At 46.1% G+C, this 21,851-nt stretch overlaps 1 protein-coding gene across 1 annotated transcript in view; it reads left to right on the plus strand.

Annotated features, from left to right (window-relative positions):
• Positions 1 to 20,835, plus strand: part of KCNK2 (potassium two pore domain channel subfamily K member 2) — a 164,327-nt gene extending 143,492 nt beyond the window's left edge. The window contains exon 7 of the mRNA XM_040427599.1: positions 18,950 to 20,835. Coding sequence (XP_040283533.1) covers positions 18,950 to 19,267 — 318 coding nt within the window. The 3' untranslated portion in view covers positions 19,268 to 20,835. The remainder of the gene's footprint in view (positions 1 to 18,949) is intronic.
• Positions 20,836 to 21,851: the final 1,016 nt, after the last annotated feature.

A 21,851-nucleotide genomic window follows, 5' to 3' on the forward strand; every position in this document is an offset into this window, starting at 1 on the left:
CTGCGGAACAGGAAAGGTTACCTGCAGAACAGTGGGCCGAAGTAGTAGCACCATTTTTAGTGGGAGACGCACAAAAGGCCTACTTCGACCTCAGTCAGGAGGAAGCCAAGAGCTATAAGAGGCTGAAGGGGGAGGTGTTGGCTCGTCTTGGGGTTAATACCTATGTGCGTGCACATCGAGTCTACCAGTGGGCCTTCTCTGAGTCCCGGCCTGCTCGGTCCCAGGCCTATGACCTGTTACACCTAGTAAGAAAATGGCTGCAGCCTGAGACATTGAGCCCCTCGCAGATGGTGGAACGGGTGGTGGTCGATCGTTTGGTGCGGACCCTGCCAAGGGCCATACAGCGCTGGGTTGGTCAGGGAGACCCCGGCAACCTGGATCAGTTAGTAAGCCTAGTCGAGAGGTATGTGGCGACCCAGGACTTGGTGCGGGACTTAACGCAGGTACGGGAATCCCGTCAGGCTCCCTCTCAGGCTAGGGATCCGGAAAATGGGACCCAACCACAAAGGGGGGGGGGGGGAAGGCTAGTCCTACTCCAGGGAAGAGAGACCGGGGAGGGACCACGGGGATTCAATGTTGGCACTGCCACGGCCTGGGACATAGGGCAGCGAACTGTCCTCAAACACCTGAACCCATGGACTGCGGGTTCGCTCGCCGGTCCTCTTTCTTTGCCCGGCCTGTATGTACCGCAGATGCCTGGCCGGACGCCGATATGCCACCTCTGTGCCAAGTCTTGATCGATGGGCATCCGATTAATGCTTTGCTGGACTCTGGGAGCCTGGTAACCCTAGTGCATGAGTCCTTAGTGTCTGAGACACTCCCAGAGAAGCAAACCCTGTCCATTGTCTGTATCCATGGGGATCGCCGGGAGTACCCCACTGCCAGGGTTACCATGTCCGTGTTGGGCAAAGAGGTGCAGCATGTCGTCGGAGTGGGACGCCAAATCCCTTATGCCGCCATACTGGGAAGGGATTTTCCTTTATTCTGGACTCTATGGAAGAGCGATATGCCTTCCCTTAGGGACAGACGACAATCTGGCCCAGTGCCCGAGGATCCCGATGCGGGGATACCAGCCGTAGGGGTCACCACATCACCTGTAGAGTGTCATCCCGATAGGTTTCCCCTAGAGGTGTTGGCAGGCGAATCCGTGGAAACCCCGTCCATCCCGGACCTGGAGGTATCCCGTGACACGTTCGGGACCGCCCAGCTCCAGGATCCGACATTATTGCGGGCGAGGGAAGGGGTGACAGTGGTAAATGGGGTGGCTCAGCACCCAGGGGCCGACTCGGTGTTTCCCCATTTAGCTTTTAACCAGGACCTGCTGTATAGGGTGGACAAAGTGCAGCACGAGGTAGTGGAGCAGCTGGTGGTACCCCAGCCATACCGCCGTGTGGTACTGGACTTGGCCCACTCCCACGTGCTGGGAGGACACTTGGGCGTAAAAAAAAAACCAAGAGCGGATTCTGCAAAGGTTCTATTGGCCCGGGGTTTATGAGGAGGTCAAAAGGTTTTGCCAATCCTGTCCAGTGTGTCAGATGACGAGCCCCCAACCCCACTATCGCAGTCCCCTAGTACCCATGCCCATCATTGAGGTCCCCTTCGAAAGAATAGGGATGGATCTGGTAGGCCCCATAAACAAGTCGGCCAGAGGGCACCAGCATATCTTGGTGGTCTTAGACTATGCCACCAGATATCCTGAAGCGATCCCACTACGTCATACTTCAGCTAAGCTCATAGCTAAAGAACTCATGGGCATGTTCGCAAGAGTGGGGATTCCAAAAGAGATCCTGACCGACCAGGGGACACCCTTCATGTCTAAGGTGACGAGGGAGCTCTGCAAGCTTTTAGGGGTTAAACGGTTACACACGTCCGTATACCATCCTCAAACCGACGGACTAGTGGAGCGCTTTAACAAAACCCTAAAAACTATGCTTAAAAGAACCGTAGCCAAAGACGGAAAGGATTGGGACTTGTTGCTGCCGTACGTATTGTTCGCAGTGCGAGAAGTGCCCCAGGCCTCTACGGGATTCTCGCCCTTCGAGCTATTGTACGGTCGACGGCCAAGAGGGTTGCTGAACATCGCTAAAGAGGCGTGGGAGCAACAGCCCACCCCACACAAGAGTATTATAGAGCATATAGAAAAGATGCAGGACCGTATCGAGACAGTCCTACCAATCGTCCGGGAACACATGGAGGCCGCCCAACTGGCACAGAGCCGGGTATACAACCGGAGTGCCCAGGTCCGGACATTTAACCCGGGTGACCGGGTACTGGTGCTAGTCCCCACCATTGACAGTAAGTTTTTGGCACGGTGGCAAGGTCCCTACGAGGTGAAAGAGAAGGTAGGGCCAGTGAATTACAAGATATCCCAGCCAGGCCGGCGGAAGCCAGAACAGGTATATCATGTAAATTTGCTGAAATCGTGGAGAGATAGGGAGTGTCTCATTGGGGACGGCCCAAGCACTGTCTTGTCTGCGGGGAAGATCCCAGCTCCACCCGAGGTCCCAGAGGGCACCTCCACGGTAAAGATAGCGGGTGGTCTGTCGACCAAACAAGCTCAGGAAGCCAAAGAGTTGGTGAGTCGAAATAGGGACGTGTTCTCTGAGCTTCCTGGTCGAACTTCGGTAGTCCGACATGACATCGTCACCGAGCCCCACGTCAGGGTACGGTTAAAGCCGTATCGTGTACCAGAGGCCTGGCGACAGGCCATTTCAGAAGAAGTAAGGTCGATGTTGAGGTTAGGGGTGATTGAGGAGTCAAGGAGCGAGTGGGCCAGCCCCATAGTCCTCATCCCAAAACCTGACGGTACTCTGCGCTTCTGCAATGACTTTAGAAAGCTCAACAAAGTGTCGAAATTCGATGCCTACCCCATGCCCCGGGTAGACGAGCTCATAGAACGGCTAGGGAAAGCTCTCTATTTCTCGGTCCTCGACCTCACAAAAGGATATTGGCAGGTGCCTCTCACGGAGGTGGCAAAGGAGAAGACTGCCTTTGTCACCCCCGAGGGGTTATTTCAGTACCAAGTTTTGCCCTTTGGCCTGCATGGCGCTCCAGCCACCTTCCAGCGATTGATGGACGTCATACTACGGCCCCATCGTCCATATGCTTCGGCATATCTGGACGACATCATCGTGTTTAGCCAGGACTGGGAGAGTCACCTGCCCAAGGTACAGGCCGTAGTCGATTCACTTAGAAAAGCCGGACTGACGGCCAACCCAAAAAAATGTTCGATCGGGTTCGAGGAGGTCCAGTACCTGGGATACGTGATTGGGCAGGGAGTTGTCAAACCCCAGGTAGACAAGGTTGAGGCGATCAAGAGCTGGCCCAGACCTCTTACCACCAAGCAAGTACGTTCGTTCCTAGGGATGATAGGATATTACAGGCGCTTTATCCCCAACTTTGCCACAGTAGCGGCCCCATTGACAAGACTTTTAAAGGGGAGGAAGACTGTGATGGTCCGCTGGGATGAGCAGGCGGAAGAGGCGTTCTCCCGTTTGAAGTCGGCTCTGTGTGGGTCCCCGGTTTTGGTGACACCAAACTTCACACGGGAATTTGTCGTTCAGACGGACGCCTCTGGAGTGGGCCTAGGGGCAGTACTCTCTCAGGAAATCTGTGGGGAGGAACACCCTGTTGTCTTCCTGAGTCGCAAACTCACCCCAGCGGAAACCAGGTACAGAGTGATAGAGAGAGAATGCCTGGCCATTAAGTGGGCCCTCGAGTCCCTTAGGTACTATCTGTTAGGGAGAAGGTTCCGTCTGGTGACCGACCATTCCCCTCTTCAGTGGATGAGCCGGGCCAAGGAGGGGAGTGCCCGGGTCACCAGGTGGTTCTTATCCCTCCAGAATTTTAAGTTCAGTGTCGAACACAGGGCAGGCCGCTTACAGGGGAATGCCGATGCCCTGTCCCGGGTACACTGTTGTACGTGTGTCCAACTGCTCAGGATTGAACAGGGTGTGCAACCCTTCAGGGTTGAACAAAGGGGGGGGATATGTAGGAGAGTACCTGGGGTGGTGGTAAACGGGAGGTACGTGCCAGCGGGGGTCCTGGCCCCGCTGGAGTAAGAGCCGGAAAAGTGCATTTTGCAGCGGTTACGCTGTTAACAACGGATCCGGGCCGGCTCTTATTGGGAGCAGGCAGATATGCGGGCGGGTGCCTGTCTCCCCACGGTCCAGGCCAGGTTTTGCAGGGAAGGGTTAAAACCTGACCAGCAACAAGGGTGTGGTGCACAGTGTGGAGCTTCTGTGTTCTCTGGCTGTGAGAGTGAGGAGTGGAGGTGAGCTGGGCTGCGTGCTGAGGCCTGTAAAGGAGTGTGCAGGGACCCGCAGCTGAATCCAGGAGGGATCCATGTCCTGTGGCTAGGAGCCGGACCCATGGACTTACTTCCCCAAGGAGAAAAGGTGACATTACTCCTGGCTTTAAATAGACTTTGCTTTATGTGACTGAAACAGGCCTCAAGCAGCCTGCAGCAAGGACTTGCTGTGTTTGAACTATTATTTTGCTGTGTGTGACCACCCTCCCTGTGAACTGCACCGTCTTTCACAAATATGCACCGTGTGAATAAACAAAGCATTGTGTTTTACACCAAGACCGGTCTGTGATGCCTCTATACTGCACTCGCTACCACTGCCTACCAGAGCGGATCCCCACACTATCTATCTATCTATCTATCTATCTATCTATCTATCTATCTATCTATCTATCTATCTATCTATCTATCTATCTATCTATCTATCCTCCATACAAAGTCATAGCAGCACAGAATGGAATCAAAAGTGAAGTTTATTCACCCAGCGTGATGTTTCAGCCTGCTTAGGCCTCATGCACACGACCGTATTTTGTTTCCTTCTCCGTTCCGTTTTTTTTGCGGATAGGATGCGGACCTATTCATTTCAATGGGTCCGCAAAAAATGTGGACAGCACACCATGTGCTGTCCGCATCAGTATGTCCGTTCCGTAGCCCCGCAAAAAAAATAGTGCATGTCCTATTTTTTTCTAGTTTGCGGACAAGGATAGGCATTATTACAATGGATCAGCAAAAATAACAAATCCGCAAAAAAAAGGATTCCATACGGACGTCATCCGTTTTTTTTTTTTTGCAGACCACAAAACACATACGGTCGTGTGCATGAGGCCTTACTGGGACCATTTTAAAGCTTGAAAATCCATATCTATCTTTCCATCTATCTATCTATAGGTCTCTATAAAAGCTGTGTACACAATCGTAGGATGATTTGCACTGTACTCAACAAACTTTGCATAAATCAATAGTACAAGAAACTAAATGTTATTAGCGAAAATATCTCTTTTTTCCACTTACTGTATCAGCTCTTTTTTCTCCTCCTCTTGCCTCCTGCAATTGTCAATCAACTTCAATTCACAGCTTAAGGCCTCATGCACACGACCGTTCCGTTTTTTTTGTGGTCTGCAAATTGCGGATCCGCAAAACACGGAAGCCGTCCGTGTGCCTTCCGCAATTTGTGGAACAGAAGGGGCGGCCCATTGTAGAAATGCCTATTCTTGTCGGACAAGAATAGGACATGTTATATTTTTTTTGCGGGGCTACAGAACGGAGCAACGGATGCGGACAGCACACGGAGTGCTGTCCGCATCTTTTGAGGCCCCATTGAAGTGAATGGGTCCGCATCCGAGCCGCAAAAACTGCGGCTCGGATGCGGACCAGAACAACGGTCCTGTGCATGAGGCCTAAATCTGTCTTGAGAAGGGAGACAGACTATTGCAACTGGCGCCTCCCCCTAGGGCCCTCTATAACGCGACCCAGGTGTAGGAATGCCGAGTGTTATAGAGCGGCCTAAAATGTGTGTCACGGTGCTCCTACATGGATACGGCTGGACACCAGGCTTTGGCTCCAAAGCAATAAATAGGGGTAATAATTGAGGGATAAAGGAATAACTGGAGTCCAGACCTTGAGATGAAGTTCAATGGCAGCTTTACTTGAATAAACGTTTCTCCAAAACTGTTTAAATTTGTCTTGGTTCCAGCAGGCTTTAGCATGAAACTGGCAGGCAAACTCCACTCTGCTATATCTGTTTCTCTCTGACTCTGCTGTACTGACAGGCTGGCTGTATAACTCGGCTTCTTCTGTATGCTGCACTTCACTTTGTAGTCTGACTCTAGGTTATGCCAGGGAACTTTCCTCCTGGCTCCTGAGGCTTCAAGCTTTGGCCTCAGTGGCCAGCAGAGCTTAGGGTGCTCTGGCTGGCGTGGGCACGTCCAGCAGAGAGGTGTTCCTACACACCCTTCCCCCAGCTGGGGGTAAACTAGACTGGAACTAACTGGTCCCCACCCCTCCTGCAGGAAGTAGGGCTGGCCCACTCCCCTACAGAGGGGGGTTAGAATGGAATGGTAAGTTCAATTCTAAATACATCTATGCCATGTTTGCTGCCACCTGCTGGTGAACCAGGCACATTACATGAACAGTTACATAACATTAGAAATGCACATTGTGGAGAACCTGGAATAAATGCATAAGATTACATGAGGTTAGACCAATAAAGACAGTAGCAAGGTGCAGAAGTGGCAATACCACTCTGGGGTGTTACACTATCAGCTCATTGAGGGATCAGAATCCATGCTGCTCAATATGGAGAAGGGAGAGGGAGGAGAAGAGAGCTGCTGGAGGGAGACAGAGGCACAGACATACTGCTGCTGGTTATGGAGAGGGGAGGGGGAGGAGGAGAGAGTTGCTGGAGGGAGACAGAGGCACAGACATACTGCTGCTGGTTATGGAGAGGGGAGGGGGAGGAGGAGAGAGCTGCTGGAGGGAGACAGAGGCACAGACATACTGCAGCGTACTCAAGTTGTGTGTAGTAGGTGTTTCTGGGTGATGTAGTGCAATATACACTAACCTGGTACAGCTGACTCTCTGCAAGGGCAGGTATAGGTAGAAATAGTTCGTGACGCCAGTGCCAAGTAAACGGTGGCACGCCGTTTGCGGATGCAGGAATAAATTGAGGAAACGTAGGATTAAAACAGAACTCCAACTTTAGTAGTTTTTCCAAGCAGAGACAATAATGGAAATGCAGTTCCTTAGCATACAGTCGATTTTGCAATTCGGTCGATGCAGGCAATTCAGTTATAGCAGGGTAATTACAGAGTGTTGAACACAGGACTTGCAGCACAGGAGCTTGCACTCTAATTCTGTCTGATCCTGGAATATAGCAATTCTTAACCAAGGCCCATCAACCTATTTCTGGCTTTATATCCTTGGCTATAGCTTTCATAAGTACCTCCTCTGTCTTACTGAGTACCTCTGGCTTTCCTGATCTTTGCCTCTGTCTCTCTCAGCTTCTGAACACTTCCTCAGGCTCTTGATCTAAGATATTCCTGTTTCTGCATATGGGAATTCAGGAGGGAATCTTCTCCTGGACAGCAGGCTTCAGGCCTGGACTTGTCTCAGAAATTGTCTAATCTCCAACTGTAGCTTACAGACACTAGACTCCGTCTGCCTTGCACTTCCCTGACTGGGCCTTATATAAACTAGGGCTCCCTAGCTCCCTCTATGGACTAGAAGTAGGAATGACACCCCTAGCAGGCCTGTACATGCAAGTTTCAGTAACAGGGAAATACACACATTACATTACATTCTATAAAACTGACATATAACAACTTCCCCATAATTAGGAGGGACGACAGCACACCAAGTGACACTTTGGTAGTGACGGGTATTACAGTTCCCGTACACTACAATACTGCTGCTGGTTATAGAGAGGGAAGGGGGAGGAGGAGAGAGAAGCTGAAGGGAGACAGAGGCACAGACGTACAGCTGCTGGTTATGGACAGGGGAGGGGGAGGAGGAGAGAGCTGCTGGAGGGAGACAAAGGCACAGACATACTGCTGCTGGTTATGGAGAGGGGAGGGGGAAGAGGAGAGAGCTGCTGGAGGGAGACAAAGGCATAGATATACTGCTGATGCAGTATCTAGCAAGCCTTTTATCTCACCCTAGTGCTGTATCCACACCTACACTGCTAAGTACTGCTGTATGATGTCTTCTATACTGCTACTGCTTTTGAGGGTATGCTACAGATGGACGAGAATATTTTCTTCTCTCTTTGCTGTGTATGGCAGACTTCCCAGCAGCTAGTCTCCACGCAGTAGCTCAGGGAAAACTGACAGTGCTGAAAATGCAATCTCGAAAGGGGAAAACTGGTAAAAATGCAGAATACAAGTCATGTAATAGCCAAATAAAGTGACATTCCTCATGTACACACACAGTACAGGGGCTGAGGCAATCCAGATCTGACCAAGGCTGGATGAACTGCATGCAATGATCATTCCAAGCCTCTTGCACCTGTGCACATTGTGATTATTACTGCGCGTGTGAAGGATTTTTTTCCCTTAATGAGGTGAGAAGAGAGTCCAAGCAATTAATGTGTTAAGCCTAAAACAAAATCTTTGTCCAGTTAATAAGCCTGTCAATGCTGCCCGGAGGCATGGATAGCTCTGTAAGCTCTGTAAGTGGCAGCAGCTCATTACAGGACTACATTTGTTTTTATAGTAATTCATACTGAGAAGGATTCATCTCTTTCCTTTGCAGGTTGTTGTTCTCATGGCTGTAAATCTTTTTTGAAACTATTAGGTACAATATTGTACTAAAATGTGACATACACCATCTCCTGTTAAAATATTACAGCGAACAGAATTTTAAAGGGACACGCCACCTGACAAATTGGTAACTGATTGGGTTGTGTCTATAGCAGGGTGTATGACACTGGAATTCTCTTTTTAGTGTCTTTTTTTTGCAACACATTGGAAAACATTGTAGCAGTCTTGCCCAGAATGTTCCTTTAAGAGCTCATCCATACGAACATATTTTTTATCCATATGGGGCCGCCCAAAAAACGGAAATGACTCTATGTGCGTTCCGTATCCGTATGTCCGCAAGTCCATCCTGCAAAAAAAAAAAATAGAACATGTCATATTCTTGTCCGTTTTTCGGACAAGGACAGGCATTGTTACAATGGATCCACAAAAAAAAAAAACAGATGTAACATGGACGTCACACATTGCTTTTTTGCAGATCCGTGTTTTGGAGACCACAAAATATATACAGTTGCAAGAAAAAGTATGTGAACCCTTTGGCATGATATGGATTTCTGCACAAATTAATCATAAAATGTGATCTGATCTTCATCTAAGTCACAACAATAGACAATCACAGTCTGCTTAAACTAATAACACACAAAGAATTAAATGTTACCATGTTTTTATTGAACACACCATGTAAACATTCACAGTGCAGGTGGGAAAAGTATGTGAACTCCTAGACTAATGACATCTGCAAGAGTTAATTGGAGTGAGGTGTCAGCCAACTGGAGTCCAATCAATGAGATAAGATTGGAGGTGTTGGTTACAGCTGCCCTGCCCTATAAAAAACACACACCAGTTCTGGGTTTGCTTTTCACAAGAAGCATTGCCTGATGTGAATGATGCCTCGCACAAAAGAGCTCTCAAAAGACCTACGATTAAGAATTGTTGACTTGCATAAAGCTGGAAAGGGTTATAAAAGTATCTCCAAAAGCCTTGCTGTTCATCAGTCCAAGGTAAGACAAATTGTCTATAAATGGAGAAAGTTCAGCACTGCTGCTACTCTCCCTAGGAGTGGCCGTCCTGTAAAGATTACTGCAAGAGCACAGCGCAGACTGCTCAATGAGGTGAAGAAGAATCCTAGAGTGTCAGCTAAAGACTTACAAAAGTCTCTGGCATATGCTAACATCCCTGTTAGCGAATCTACGATAGGTAAAACACTAAACAAGAATGGATTTCATGGGAGGACACCACAGAGGAAGCCACTGCTGTCCAAAAAAAACATTGCTGCACGTTTACAATTTGCACAAGAGCACCTGGCAAAATATTCTGTGGACAGATGAAACCAAAGTTGAGTTGTTTGGAAGAAACACACAACACTATGTGTGGAGAAAAAGAGGCACAGCACGCCAACATCAAAACCTCATCCCAACTGTGAAGTATAGTGGTGGGGGCATCATGGTTTGGGGCTGCTTTGCTGAGTCAGGGCCTGGACGGATTGCTATCCTCGAAGGAAAAATTTATTCCCAAGTTTATCAAGACATTTTGAAGGAGAATTTAAGGCCATCTGTCCACCAGCTGAAGCTCAACAGAAGATGGGTGTTGCAACAGGACAACGACCCAAAGCATAGAAGTAAATCAACAACAGAATGGCTTAAACAGAAGAAAATACGCCTTCTGGAGTGGCCCAGTCAGAGTCCTGACCTCAACCCGCCTGAGATGCTGTGGCATGACCTCAAGAAAGCGATTCACACCAGACATCCCAAGAATATTGCTGAACTGAAACAGTTCTATAAAGAGGAATGGTCAAGAATTACTCCTGACTGTTGTGCAGTCTGATCTGCAACTACAGGAAACGTTTGGTTGAAGTTATTGCTGCCAAAGGAGGTTCAACCAGTTATTAAATCCAAGGGTTCACATACTTTTTCCACCTGCACTGTGAATGTTTACATGGTGTGTTCAATAAAAACATGGTAACATTTAATTATTTGTGTGTTATTAGTTTAAGCAGACTGTGATTGTCTATTGTTGTGACTTAGATGAAGATCAGATCACATTTTATGACCAATTTGTGCACAAATCCATATCATTCCAAAGGGTTCACATACGTTTTGCAACTGTATATGTGCATGAGCCTTAAAGCAGGCGTCTCAAACAATCGGCCCGCTGGCTGCATGTGGCCCCTCATCAGCCTGCGAGTCCACTATTTGCCCTCTGCAGACTTTATTCTGCTTCTGCGCGGCCGTGCATCTTCTATAGTCCCTCCGTGTAGTATGTGCCTGTTCCAAGTTCAGGGACCGCCAGTGCACTCACCATCGCATTGCACACAATTTTCGTTTACTGCATTGGTGGGGAGGGTGGTCCAAGAACTTGGAACAGGCATAAGCCATGGTCCTGACTAGAATAGAGTTGCCCCTTGTAGGCCCAATGTCAGAAGAGGTGGGATCTCAATGTCTAATGGGCGGGCCCCTAGATTGCCGCCTTGTCCGTGTTTTTACAGATTGTTGTGTGGATGGGAGCAATGATTTCTTTTTTGCTTGGGACTTATTTTGAAAGTAGCTGGAGGGAAGGCGTGATGTTATTTACATGGGATTGTATGTTGGAGGGTCAGAAGCAAAGGGAGTGATGTTATTTACTTGGGGCTGAAGGGAGAGGATTGATGTTATTTCCATGGGACTGTATTTTGGTGGGGTTGAAGGGAGAGGAGTGATGTTATTTACATGGGATTCTTAAAGGGAATCTGTCAACACAATTTGACATTATAGACCGCCTACATAGCACTGTAGCATAACTATACATGAGTCAAATGGTACCTTTGTTCTGAAGTTCAATATCTCGCAAGTGCCCAGGGGCGGGGTTCGGGCGCTAAGTGCCCAGGGGCGGGGTTCGGGCGCTAAGTGCCCAGGCAGCTCTGTCTTCTTCTAACATAACTCCTCCCCAGCCTGTTGCTTGGCCCGCTCTGTAAGCCCCTTGCGTCATCCAGTGTATAGTTATGCTACAGCGCTATGTAGGCGGTCTATAATGTCAAATTGTGGTGTCAGACTCCCTTTAAAGGGGTTATCCAATCGCTGTAATGTCTCCCCCCAATGCCCGGGCCCCTCATATAGGTAAAACTTACCCCACTCCCCGACACCCGTGTTGTTCTGGATCCCCTCACGGACGCCGCTGCATCTCCCCGTCGCGCGTCGTGTGGCCCATATATCCAGCCCAGTTTAAGAAACCTGCTTTAAAGAGTAGCTAGCATTTTTTTTTAAAACTTTTAAAAAGCACACTACCAGACAGTATACCACGTGGTAAGCGCGACGACGTCAGCACAGATCCTTTTGCAGATCCTGCAAGAAGAAGAAAGAAGACGATAACGGCTGCGCGATCAAGTGGATAAGGTGAGTAACTTTTTTATTATTTTTTTATCCCTCAAGGGACATTTTACTATGCATTCTGTATTAAAGAATGCTATTATTTTCCATTATAACCATGTTATAATGGAAAATAATAAAGTGAATGGACCTCATCCCTATTTATTATCATCTCCTTAGCAACCATCCGTGAAAATCGCACTGCATCCACACTTGCTTGGGGCCTGCGTTGCGTGAAAAATGCTGAATATAGAACATGCTTCGATTTTTACCCGAGTGAAGCGTGAAAAAACATCGCTCATGTATACAGCCCCATTGAAATGAATGGGTCAGGATTCAGTGCGGGTGCTATACGTTCACGTCACGCATTGCACCCGCCCGTGTGAAAGGGGCCTTAGTGCTTCTCTTTGTTTTAGCAGTCAGTAGACCCAACCCCCCCACCCCATCACCCCATCAAACCAAAATTTTTGACGTGCAAATATCATATGTTGAAAAGTTAGTTATTTTTCCATATTAAATGATAGGCCCCTATAAGATAATGGAGTAAATTTACCAGCAGTTCTGTGTAAAAGTAGAGAAATCAGATCTTGTCATCACTATGAATCCCGTCCAATAACAGACTCGTCTCTGATATATCTGCAGATGGGTGCATGCAAGGACAGAACGGGGCCATTCATGTCACAAATTGTAAAAAAAACTTATATAGTCGACCACAAAGTGGATCCAGCTGTTTGTAGGTGAGTGAGAGGTGAAGTGAGAAGTCATTGGAACACGGCACAATACCGCCAAGTCTTATAATAAAACCATAAAACTCCTTCATAAAAGAATCATCCTTTTTTTTCCCGATCCCCATCTCCCCCCTTCACATGGCGTTTGTACATTACTTAGCAAGGGCCCTAAATGTATTTGTTTAAAGGGTAATTTGATTTATATTTTTCGGATGCAAAAACAAAAATAATATGTCGCTTGTCATCAACGGCAAGAACATTGGGTTCTGTAAACATAACAGCTACAGATGAATGAAGAGGAAGATTCAGAATTCATCAGCGCGCTCTACCTTCACCAGATCGTGAATGACGTCGGTAAAAACTTATTAGAAATACGTAACTAAAGACGGGCACAGTTTCTAGCCTGTGAACGGTAATTTATCATTGATTCCAGGGCGGCTACGTATAGCACATGATACGTTGTTGCATTATATTCAATATTACTTACTTTATGTTTACAAATAGTAACCGTAGATTTTACAATCACATCGGCCATTGTTCGGAGATTCATTCTCTACCCACTGGCATTGTGCGCTCTAAAATCTGTGGGACCAGCTAACCATGTAATCTATGTAGTGGTGTGCCAACCCTGCCCTGACGGCAGACGTAGGAAGAATGAAGGATCGGGTAGCTGGATTTTAACATGCTCCATCCTTTTGTTCTCAAGGAAGATACGAAGTGTCTGGCAGTCAGTGTTGGACTGGGGTTCCTTGGGCCCACCAGTGGAAATTACTCTCAGGGTCCAATGCCCATATCATCAAGAAAGTCTAATAAATGAAATTATAGACCCTAGAGGCAAATAATTGGCTCCAAATGTTTTTTTTTTCCTTCTTGGGGCCCACTATGGTATCAGAGCCTGGCCCCACCAGAGGATCTCCTGCTACCTTGATGGGCCAGTCCAACCCTGCTGGCATTATTGGGAACACACTCGGGCATGCATTGGTCAGGAGGAGTAGCTATCTAAAGTGTATGGCCAGCTTAAAGGGGTGGGTCACCTCACACATGGCCACCAATGCCAAATAGGGGCGGGTCTCACCTCAAAGAGATAGACCCTCAAGGGGGGGGGGGTCTATCTCTTTTGCCACTACTGGGGGCAAAAGTTATACTGGAGGGCACTATTGGGAGGCATTTTATATACAGGGGACACTGTAGGGGGCCACTAGGAGGAACATCATGGGTACTGAAGCAATATGGTGGCTGTTATTTATACTGGGGGCACTGTGGGGGTGTATAATATATACTGATAGCACTGCAGGGGCTGGGATGTTCAAAAAAATAAGACATTAATCAATTTTGCACAGATGCAAAACGCCCATTAAAATGAGACAAACAGCCAGAAAACGGAGGCACACATGGATGCAGGATGGCCATGAAAACTAGGTAGGGTGTCCGTTTTTTTCCACTGTGGTGTGAATGTAGCCTTATGGAACGGAGGGTTTGTGCTCGTACACAGAAGCTAATCTGGGCTGCACAGTATAGACATTGTATATTGTATGTTGTCGTGCTGTTTTATTCCTGCTTCTTAATCTCCCCTGGATCTTATATTTCATGTGGCAGGTGGATTCACAGCCCACGAGGAAATAATTTACTGTACACAATGGATATGGGAGAACATTACATACTTGTTAATGAAGCAAGCTGTTTCTTAACTGTGAGCATGATACGTATTGCTGACAATAAAAATGTCTCCCCCAGTCTGATAAGTACCGTATATAATACCACTGCAGCCACTTTATGTAATTTAAAATTCAACACTGAATGTGCTTGAAGTTCCTGAAGGGCCATCGCATTAGAACTACACTTGTGGAGCCCTGCAGATGGCAGTGGCATGGATATTACCGCCTTTAGTTTAAGGCAGTGATGCCCAACCTACGGCCCGCGGGCCAAATGCGGCCCGCGAAGCCGTGTCATGCGGCCCGCGCAGTGACCGGACTTTATCAGCACAGGGAGCGCTGAGAACGGCACAGGCAGCAAAGAGATGCTACTTCACAGTAGTAATGCTCACACGTGCCCCCTCACAGCGGTTGCATTTCTTTCTGGCAAAGCTACCTGGTTCCGGCCCGCAAAATTTATACCAAGTCTAGAGCGGCCCTCAGACGAAAAATGGTTGGGCACATCTGGTTTAGGGGGTTGCGCCATTAAATGTTACTTTAATATAAGCCCGCTGGTGTTTAATCTGTATTGTAATGTGCACAGATGGTCGCACATGCTCAGTTCCATCCCTCAACTGCCACCAACCCTATCTAATGTTAAAACTGTGATAGCTACAGGGAGAGAGCTGCAGCAGAAAGGACAAACATCCTAAGCTGTCATAGGGAGAGGGCTGCAGCTAGAAGTACATGCCCCCTGAGCAGTGACAAGGAGATAGTTACAGCAGAAAGGGCACACCCGCCGAGCTGTGAAAGCTACAGGGAGAGAGCTGCAGCAGAAAGGACAAACACCCTAAGCTGTGATAGGGAGAGAGCTGCAGCAGAAAATACATTCCCCCTGAGCAGTGATAGGGAGAGAGCTGCACCAGAATGAAGACTCCCCTGGAAAGACACGTCCCCTGGGCTGCCAGCTTGAAATAAATATAGCAATTCAATAGCAGAAAGGACACATCCGCCGGGCTCTGATAGGGAGAGAGCTGCAGCAGAAAGGACACACGCCCTGAGTAGTGACAGGGAGAGAGCTGCAGCAGAAAGGACACACACCCTGAGTAGTGACAGGGAGAGAGCTGCAGCAGAAGGGACACACCCGTGGAGCTGAGATAGGGAGAGAACTGCACCAGAAAGAAGACTCACCTGGAAAGACACATCCCCTGAGCTGCCAGCTTGAAATAAATCTAGCAGTTTAATAGAAGCAACGCTGGACCCATGTGAGGTACAGGACTGGTTCTAGTTTTGTTAGAAATAGTACTATATAATGTCTGATTTTTACTTTTTACATTAGTAATGGCATGAACTCATTAAGCAATAATGCGGTGTTATCAGTAATGCAGGGGGAGTCCAGTAAGGTAATAGTATATACCTCCTACCTCTGCCATGCTACCTGGTTGAAGAATGGTCTGGCTTTCTCTGGTGGCTTCTTCTTGGAATTACCTAGGACACATCTTTAGGGTACCTTTACTTTACATAGAAACCATCATATTTTACAGCACTGGCATACGATTGGCCACTGTATTACACTAGTTGGTAGCGTATGCCTTTCAAGAGTCACTAGATGGCACTCATAAGGTGGTATTTTCTTGGCAATATTTAGCACTGTTTATCTGGGCATTGGAAAGTGCTATCTGGGCAATGCAATATCCAAGGACAACTGGAGCCCTCCATTGGCTTGAATAAAAGTACAAAAAGTTTATTCACCCATGTCTCAGCAAAGTTTCAGACCTATCACAGGACCTTTAGATGTATATTTTGATCTCTTGGTCCAAAAAGAAAAAAATATGGATGTATTATTGAATGTTTAGGGATTAAGATGTGGCCTTGTGATGTAACGTTCATGCGGTATAGTGTTCTGTCACCCTTGGAGGGGCTAAGTAAGCAGGCTAGCCACCATAATTGAAGTCACAGATCATCAGCGTATTCACTGTGTATGACACAGGGTGCCATCTGCTTCCCCATGGCATGCTTCCTATAATCAGATGCATCTTGTCTTGGGTGTCATGCACACAGCCATGTAACATTTTGTGTTTGCGACCACTGATTATGGAGAATTTTTTTTCTTCCGAAGTTCATATGACATTGCACCTTATAGGGTCCCCATGTGCTGCCATGCAGGGTGTATACGTTGCTGTGTGCATGATCCCTTACAGCTATATTTCCTTCTGCATTCTGTACAAAGGTCACACAATCTGCTGGATTTTTTCATTTTTTTCCAAGCCTTGATGGCATTTTCACAAGAAAAAAAAAAAAGCTGAAAAAGAAAATGTCATTTTAACACTGCATCAAAGTAGGAAGAATATATTTTATATCACGATTGCAAGAGATATAGTTTATATTAATGGAAAAGAAATAAGATCTAATTCTGCAGCCATTTATCTTTATGTTCCGCGGACTATAGATCAGCCTGTTTACCGCTGTGCACGCAGAACAAATTAAATCCAATTTTCCTTAATGCAACTGAAATTCACTTGATCAGTCAAAATACAAAGTGCTCCCATAATTATGAAGCAAAGCAAGTGGTTAGAAAGGACGGAGATAATCTGAATAAGGCTTGATTTAATGTATTCCTGGATACAGATGTTCAAAAATACTAATTATTGAGTAGATCTGAGCTTATGACTCAAACTCCTCGCTCTGACCTCTCTTATCATGACTTAACTGGAAGATCTAGCATGGAACGCAGTACAAAAAACATGATTTGAATACATTTTGCTTGGAACTGCTCTGTGCTGCCTTTCCAGGAATATTAAAATGCATTTGGTTATAGAAGGTCATGTAGAAGACATTCAGGACATGTTACTCCATGTCACAACCAAAAAACGTGGAGATCCTTAAGCTAGCTATTCTAGCTAACTCAAAACTGATAGCTGCTCTACACTCTATGAAACATCTAAAGTTGGTCATATATGAGGAAATTTGCTTTTAAATGGTTCCCCAGTATCATAATGAAATCTGCCCAGAGTACCCCAAACATTGCATATTTTTGCCACACACACACACCTGTTTTTCATGTCAGTTCTTTCCTTCTCCTGTTCTCAGCATCACTGCATTCTGGCAGGATGTTTACATGCAGAACTTCCTGTTTTTCTCAGCTTCCTACTGGGTTTGCTAAGCAGTTCAAATAAGTTTTCCTCTGTAATGTTTCTCGGGTAATGTCCCCTGCACTGTCCCCTTCATATTAGTTATGCAGAGCAAGCCCTGAGAAACATTACAGAGGAAATTATGCTGGGATTGGTTACAAAACAGGTAGTTTCTGCATGTAAACATCCTGCCAGGATGCAGTGATGCCAAGAACAGGGGAAGGAAAGTGCTGGTATATGGGAGAAAATATGTAGTGTTTGGGGTACTATAGGCAGATATGAGAACCCCTTTAATAGCATATGCAGTAACATATATCCATGGTCATGAAGCTGTCCTGTAGAAATCCAGCAGAGAACAGAGGTTCCACACCTTGGGACCCCCTTCCTCCATGTGCCAGACCTCCTTTGTAAGACTGCCTGCCATTGTAGTGGACCTGATGTGCCCATGCATTACATACTCTGCTATTCATTTACATTTCCTCTAGCAATAACAACTTGGTCTGTTCCTTTTTCATCCGGTGGTGGACTGAGGGTATGTGATTTAATAAGAAAGCAGTGCTTGACAATTTTCTTTTTCTACTACAGTGTAGTGGTGGAGGCTCCTGCTGCAGCCAGTTTTCTTATAGCCAGATACAGGGCGGTGGGTCATGGCTTATCTACTGGGACACACAGGGGAGATTTACTTATGTATGTCTTGTACATTTTATGTGTTCAGTGTACTCCTAACATGAGAAAACAATGGCACTTACACATTGGAAAGTTCACACCCTTGTTATAGGGGTTGTGTCAGCATGATAACACCTATGCAAAGGTTTTCCTGTCTGGTGGAGCTGATGCAACATCTAGACTTCCATTAATTTGGCTTTCATCTAATGATATCAACTGGTGGTCAGAGGAGTCAGACACCTGAAGATCAGCAGAATGCCGCGGTGGCTTCTTTTTAAAAAGGGGTTATCTCTATCTACAGACAATAGCATTTTGTTAGATTAGTCCCCTAACTATAAGTTGAAGGGGTATTCCAGTGAGAAAAATTGGTTACAGGTGGCTCAGAGGTTAAAAAATAAAAGAACCAAATAAAAGAACCAATACTTCACCGATTTCATCCTGCTCCAACACTGCCTGGTTCCTGGCTCTTGACACACAGGAAATAACCACCCAGCCAATCAGTGGCTGAGGCAGGTCACAGCTGTGAGAATGATTGGCTGAGCAGGCATTTCCTGTATGTCGAGATGGGACCAGAAAGTAGAGGGAAGCGGGGACCTGGAGAGGTGAGTAATGCTTATTTAAAAATTTTCTGAGTATTTTTTTTTCTAACTGTACCTTTAAGAGCAAATTGTCCCCTATATGGTAGAGAATTGGTGAGGTATTGGTTATTTGATTTTTTTAACCCCTCTAACTCTACTGCCACCAATTTGTTTTCCTGCTGGAAAACCCCTTTAATCTAAGCTTGTTCCGCATCCTCCAGAGGAAAATATGGAGGCCCTAAACTCAAAATACCTAACAGTGTATTTAATGAACCAAAAACTCTTACACTTACCACCATTTTTATCTCTCTGCAGGTTGGCGAGTTCAGGGCGCATGCTGCTGAGTGGACAGCAAACGTCACCGCAGAGTTCAAAGAGACCCGGAGACGACTAAGTGTGGAGATCTATGACAAGTTCCAACGGGCTACCTCTATAAAACGAAAGCTATCCGCAGAGCTTGGTATGAGTCCAAGTCAGGAAATGACTCCTTGCAAGAGAACCTTATCCGTCAACCACCTGTCCAGCGAGAAAGAGGTGCTGTCCATTATGACAAAGAGCGACAGCATGTATCTGAATGGCTTGACTCCGCACTGTGCTTCTGAAGAGATCGCCATCATCGAAAACTTTAAGTAGCTCCACCTACCGACTTCACTATCGCCTAAATACTACATTTGCCATAATTAAGACTACCAGCATTTTTAAAGCCTGCATGAGCTCGGAAAATGACATACAAAGACCACCAAATCAGTACTGTTACAACTATCCAATATGTAGTTCAAAAAAACTTAAATTCCACAACGTCTGATGCCTTTTGGTGCCCAGACTGTTTTCATTTTCTTTTCTAACGTGCCATAAATACATGCAATGTTATATAATATAATCATAATAATTTGGCAAGAAAACAAAAACCTACAAATTGGGATGTGACTGGCAAGTGGAAGAGACGGTCCGCGGACTATGTTTTTGTAACTGGAGAAGTCGTTAAACGAGATACTGTACAGCCTTTAACCTAAGAAACTTTCGATCAGTGCCTTATAATGCATATAGACACACAACCTCCATAGCTTATTTTTTTAATTTAGGCCTGAGGAATGTATTTTATCGGCAAATCCATTTTGCTTAAAGGAGGCACGCAAATGGTGCCTCAATGCACTTGTCAGGAAAGGATGGAAGATGTTTGAAACTTTAAGGTCACATAAGTCATTAGTGGAATGTTAAAAACCTGGAAACAAAATTTTTTAGGTTTCATTTTTACTTTTTTTATATTGCTAAAATAGTTGTTGAACTTAGCCTTGGTGAAGAATCATGGTGTTTTTATCAATGCCATGACCTAGTTAGAGTCGACATAATACATGTCATAGAGGCAGACAAAGAAAAGGAGATCCTAACTTACATTGGCTCTTTGCGCCTTCCTCATTGGCGTGTACCTTTGGATTATCATGGGCGTGAACCTTTGGTTACTCATGGGTCTGAACCTTTGGTTGCTCATGGGTGTGAACCTTTGGTTGCCCCTCTTCTCCACAGTTTTAGGAAAGAGAGGGGAAACTGGCCCAAATCTCACATTGTCTTTTTTAACTACAAATAAGGGGGCGAGTGAAGGATTAAGATGCCCCCACTTTTAAAGGTGACTTCACCCATTATGTAAACCCCTTGAACATTTTAACTAAGAGGGTTTCTATAAAAATCATACACGTATGTTCACTGGTCTTTCAGATGAGATCCATGACCAACCCCAGTGGAGATGGCCATTTTTGTTTAGGTTGAACGAGTATCTTTATGCCCTGATGCCTCAAAGTTTGGCCCCCAAAATGGCCATCTACATTAAGTTTGGGTTATGATGGATCCACTTCAATGCGCTGAGCTGGCATTCTTACCGGTTTTTTTTTCTATTTTATACTGGAAAGTATAGTGGTGCAATTTAAGGGGCAGCCTTGGACTAAAAGGTCTGACTCTTGACCAATAATAATAAAACAATGAAATTATTTTTAATGTTCTGAAAAGTTGTTAAAGTCGTTAACATGTTAAAGGGGTAGTCCGAGTTCCAAATTTTTGGGTGGCAAACTGCAGGGAGGCAGTTACAATAATAAGTAAAACACTTATACTCACCTTCTAGAATCCCCTCCAACTCAGCACTGCCACTCCGTCCTCTTCTTCATTTCAGCATACAGGACAGAGCGGTGGCACTTTATCAGAGGCTGCTCCGGAAGGTAAGTTTAACCCCTTAAGGACTCAGCCCTATTTCACCTTAAAGAGGGCCTTTCACCGATTATGACAATGTGAACTAAGTATACAGACATGGAGAGCGGCGCCCGGGGATCTCACTGCACTTACTATTATCCCCGGGCGCCGCTCCGTTCTCCCGTTATGCCCTCCGGTATCTTCGCTCAGTAAGTTATAGTAGGCGGAGATTTCAGTCACTAAGTTATGGTAGGCGGAGTCTGCCCTTGTTCTGCTGTAGCGCTGGCCAATCACAGCGCAGAGCTCACAGCCTGGGAGGTTATTTTCTACCAGGCTGTAAGCTCTGCAATGCGATTGGCCAGCGCTACAGCAGAACAAGGGCAGACTCCGCCTACCATAACTTAGTGAACGGAGATACCGGAGGACATAGCAGGAGAACGGAGCGACGCCCAGGGATAATAGTAAGTGCAGTGAGATCCCCGGGCGCCGCTCCACATGTCTGTATAGTTAGTTCACATTGTCATAATCGGTGAAAGGTCCTCTTTAAGGACTCGGGAAACAGGGCGTAAGTCCCTAAGGGGTTAAGTGGTTTTTATTATTATTATTTTAACTGCCTTCCTGCAGTTCCCCCCCCCCCCCCCCCCAAAAAAAAAAAAAAAATTATAAAAATTGGAACTTGGATAGCCCCTTTCAATTTAAGCACATAGGCTCAGTAATGTAATTTCTAAGTCTATTGTATATTATCAGGGAGCACAGTATCAGTATAAAAGTGACCACAAACTGAAAATTGTAGTAGATTAATTGGAACGAAAATACAGTATGACATATAATATCCATAACTACTTAAAGGGGGTGACCACTTTCTGGTTACTGTTGACCAATGTGTCTGTAAGATGATTATATGACACTTACTAATATAGTCCTGGTTAAAATTCTGCACCATTTTCTATATTTCATTAGGTATGCCCCTTGTGTTTGCCAAGTCTTTTGTGCTATCCATACAGAGGTCGTGTCCATAAAATGGCCGCTGATGGAGGGT

The sequence above is a fragment of the Bufo bufo genome, chromosome 4, assembly GCF_905171765.1.
Source record: "Bufo bufo chromosome 4, aBufBuf1.1, whole genome shotgun sequence".
Classification (NCBI taxonomy): Eukaryota; Metazoa; Chordata; class Amphibia; order Anura; family Bufonidae; genus Bufo; species Bufo bufo.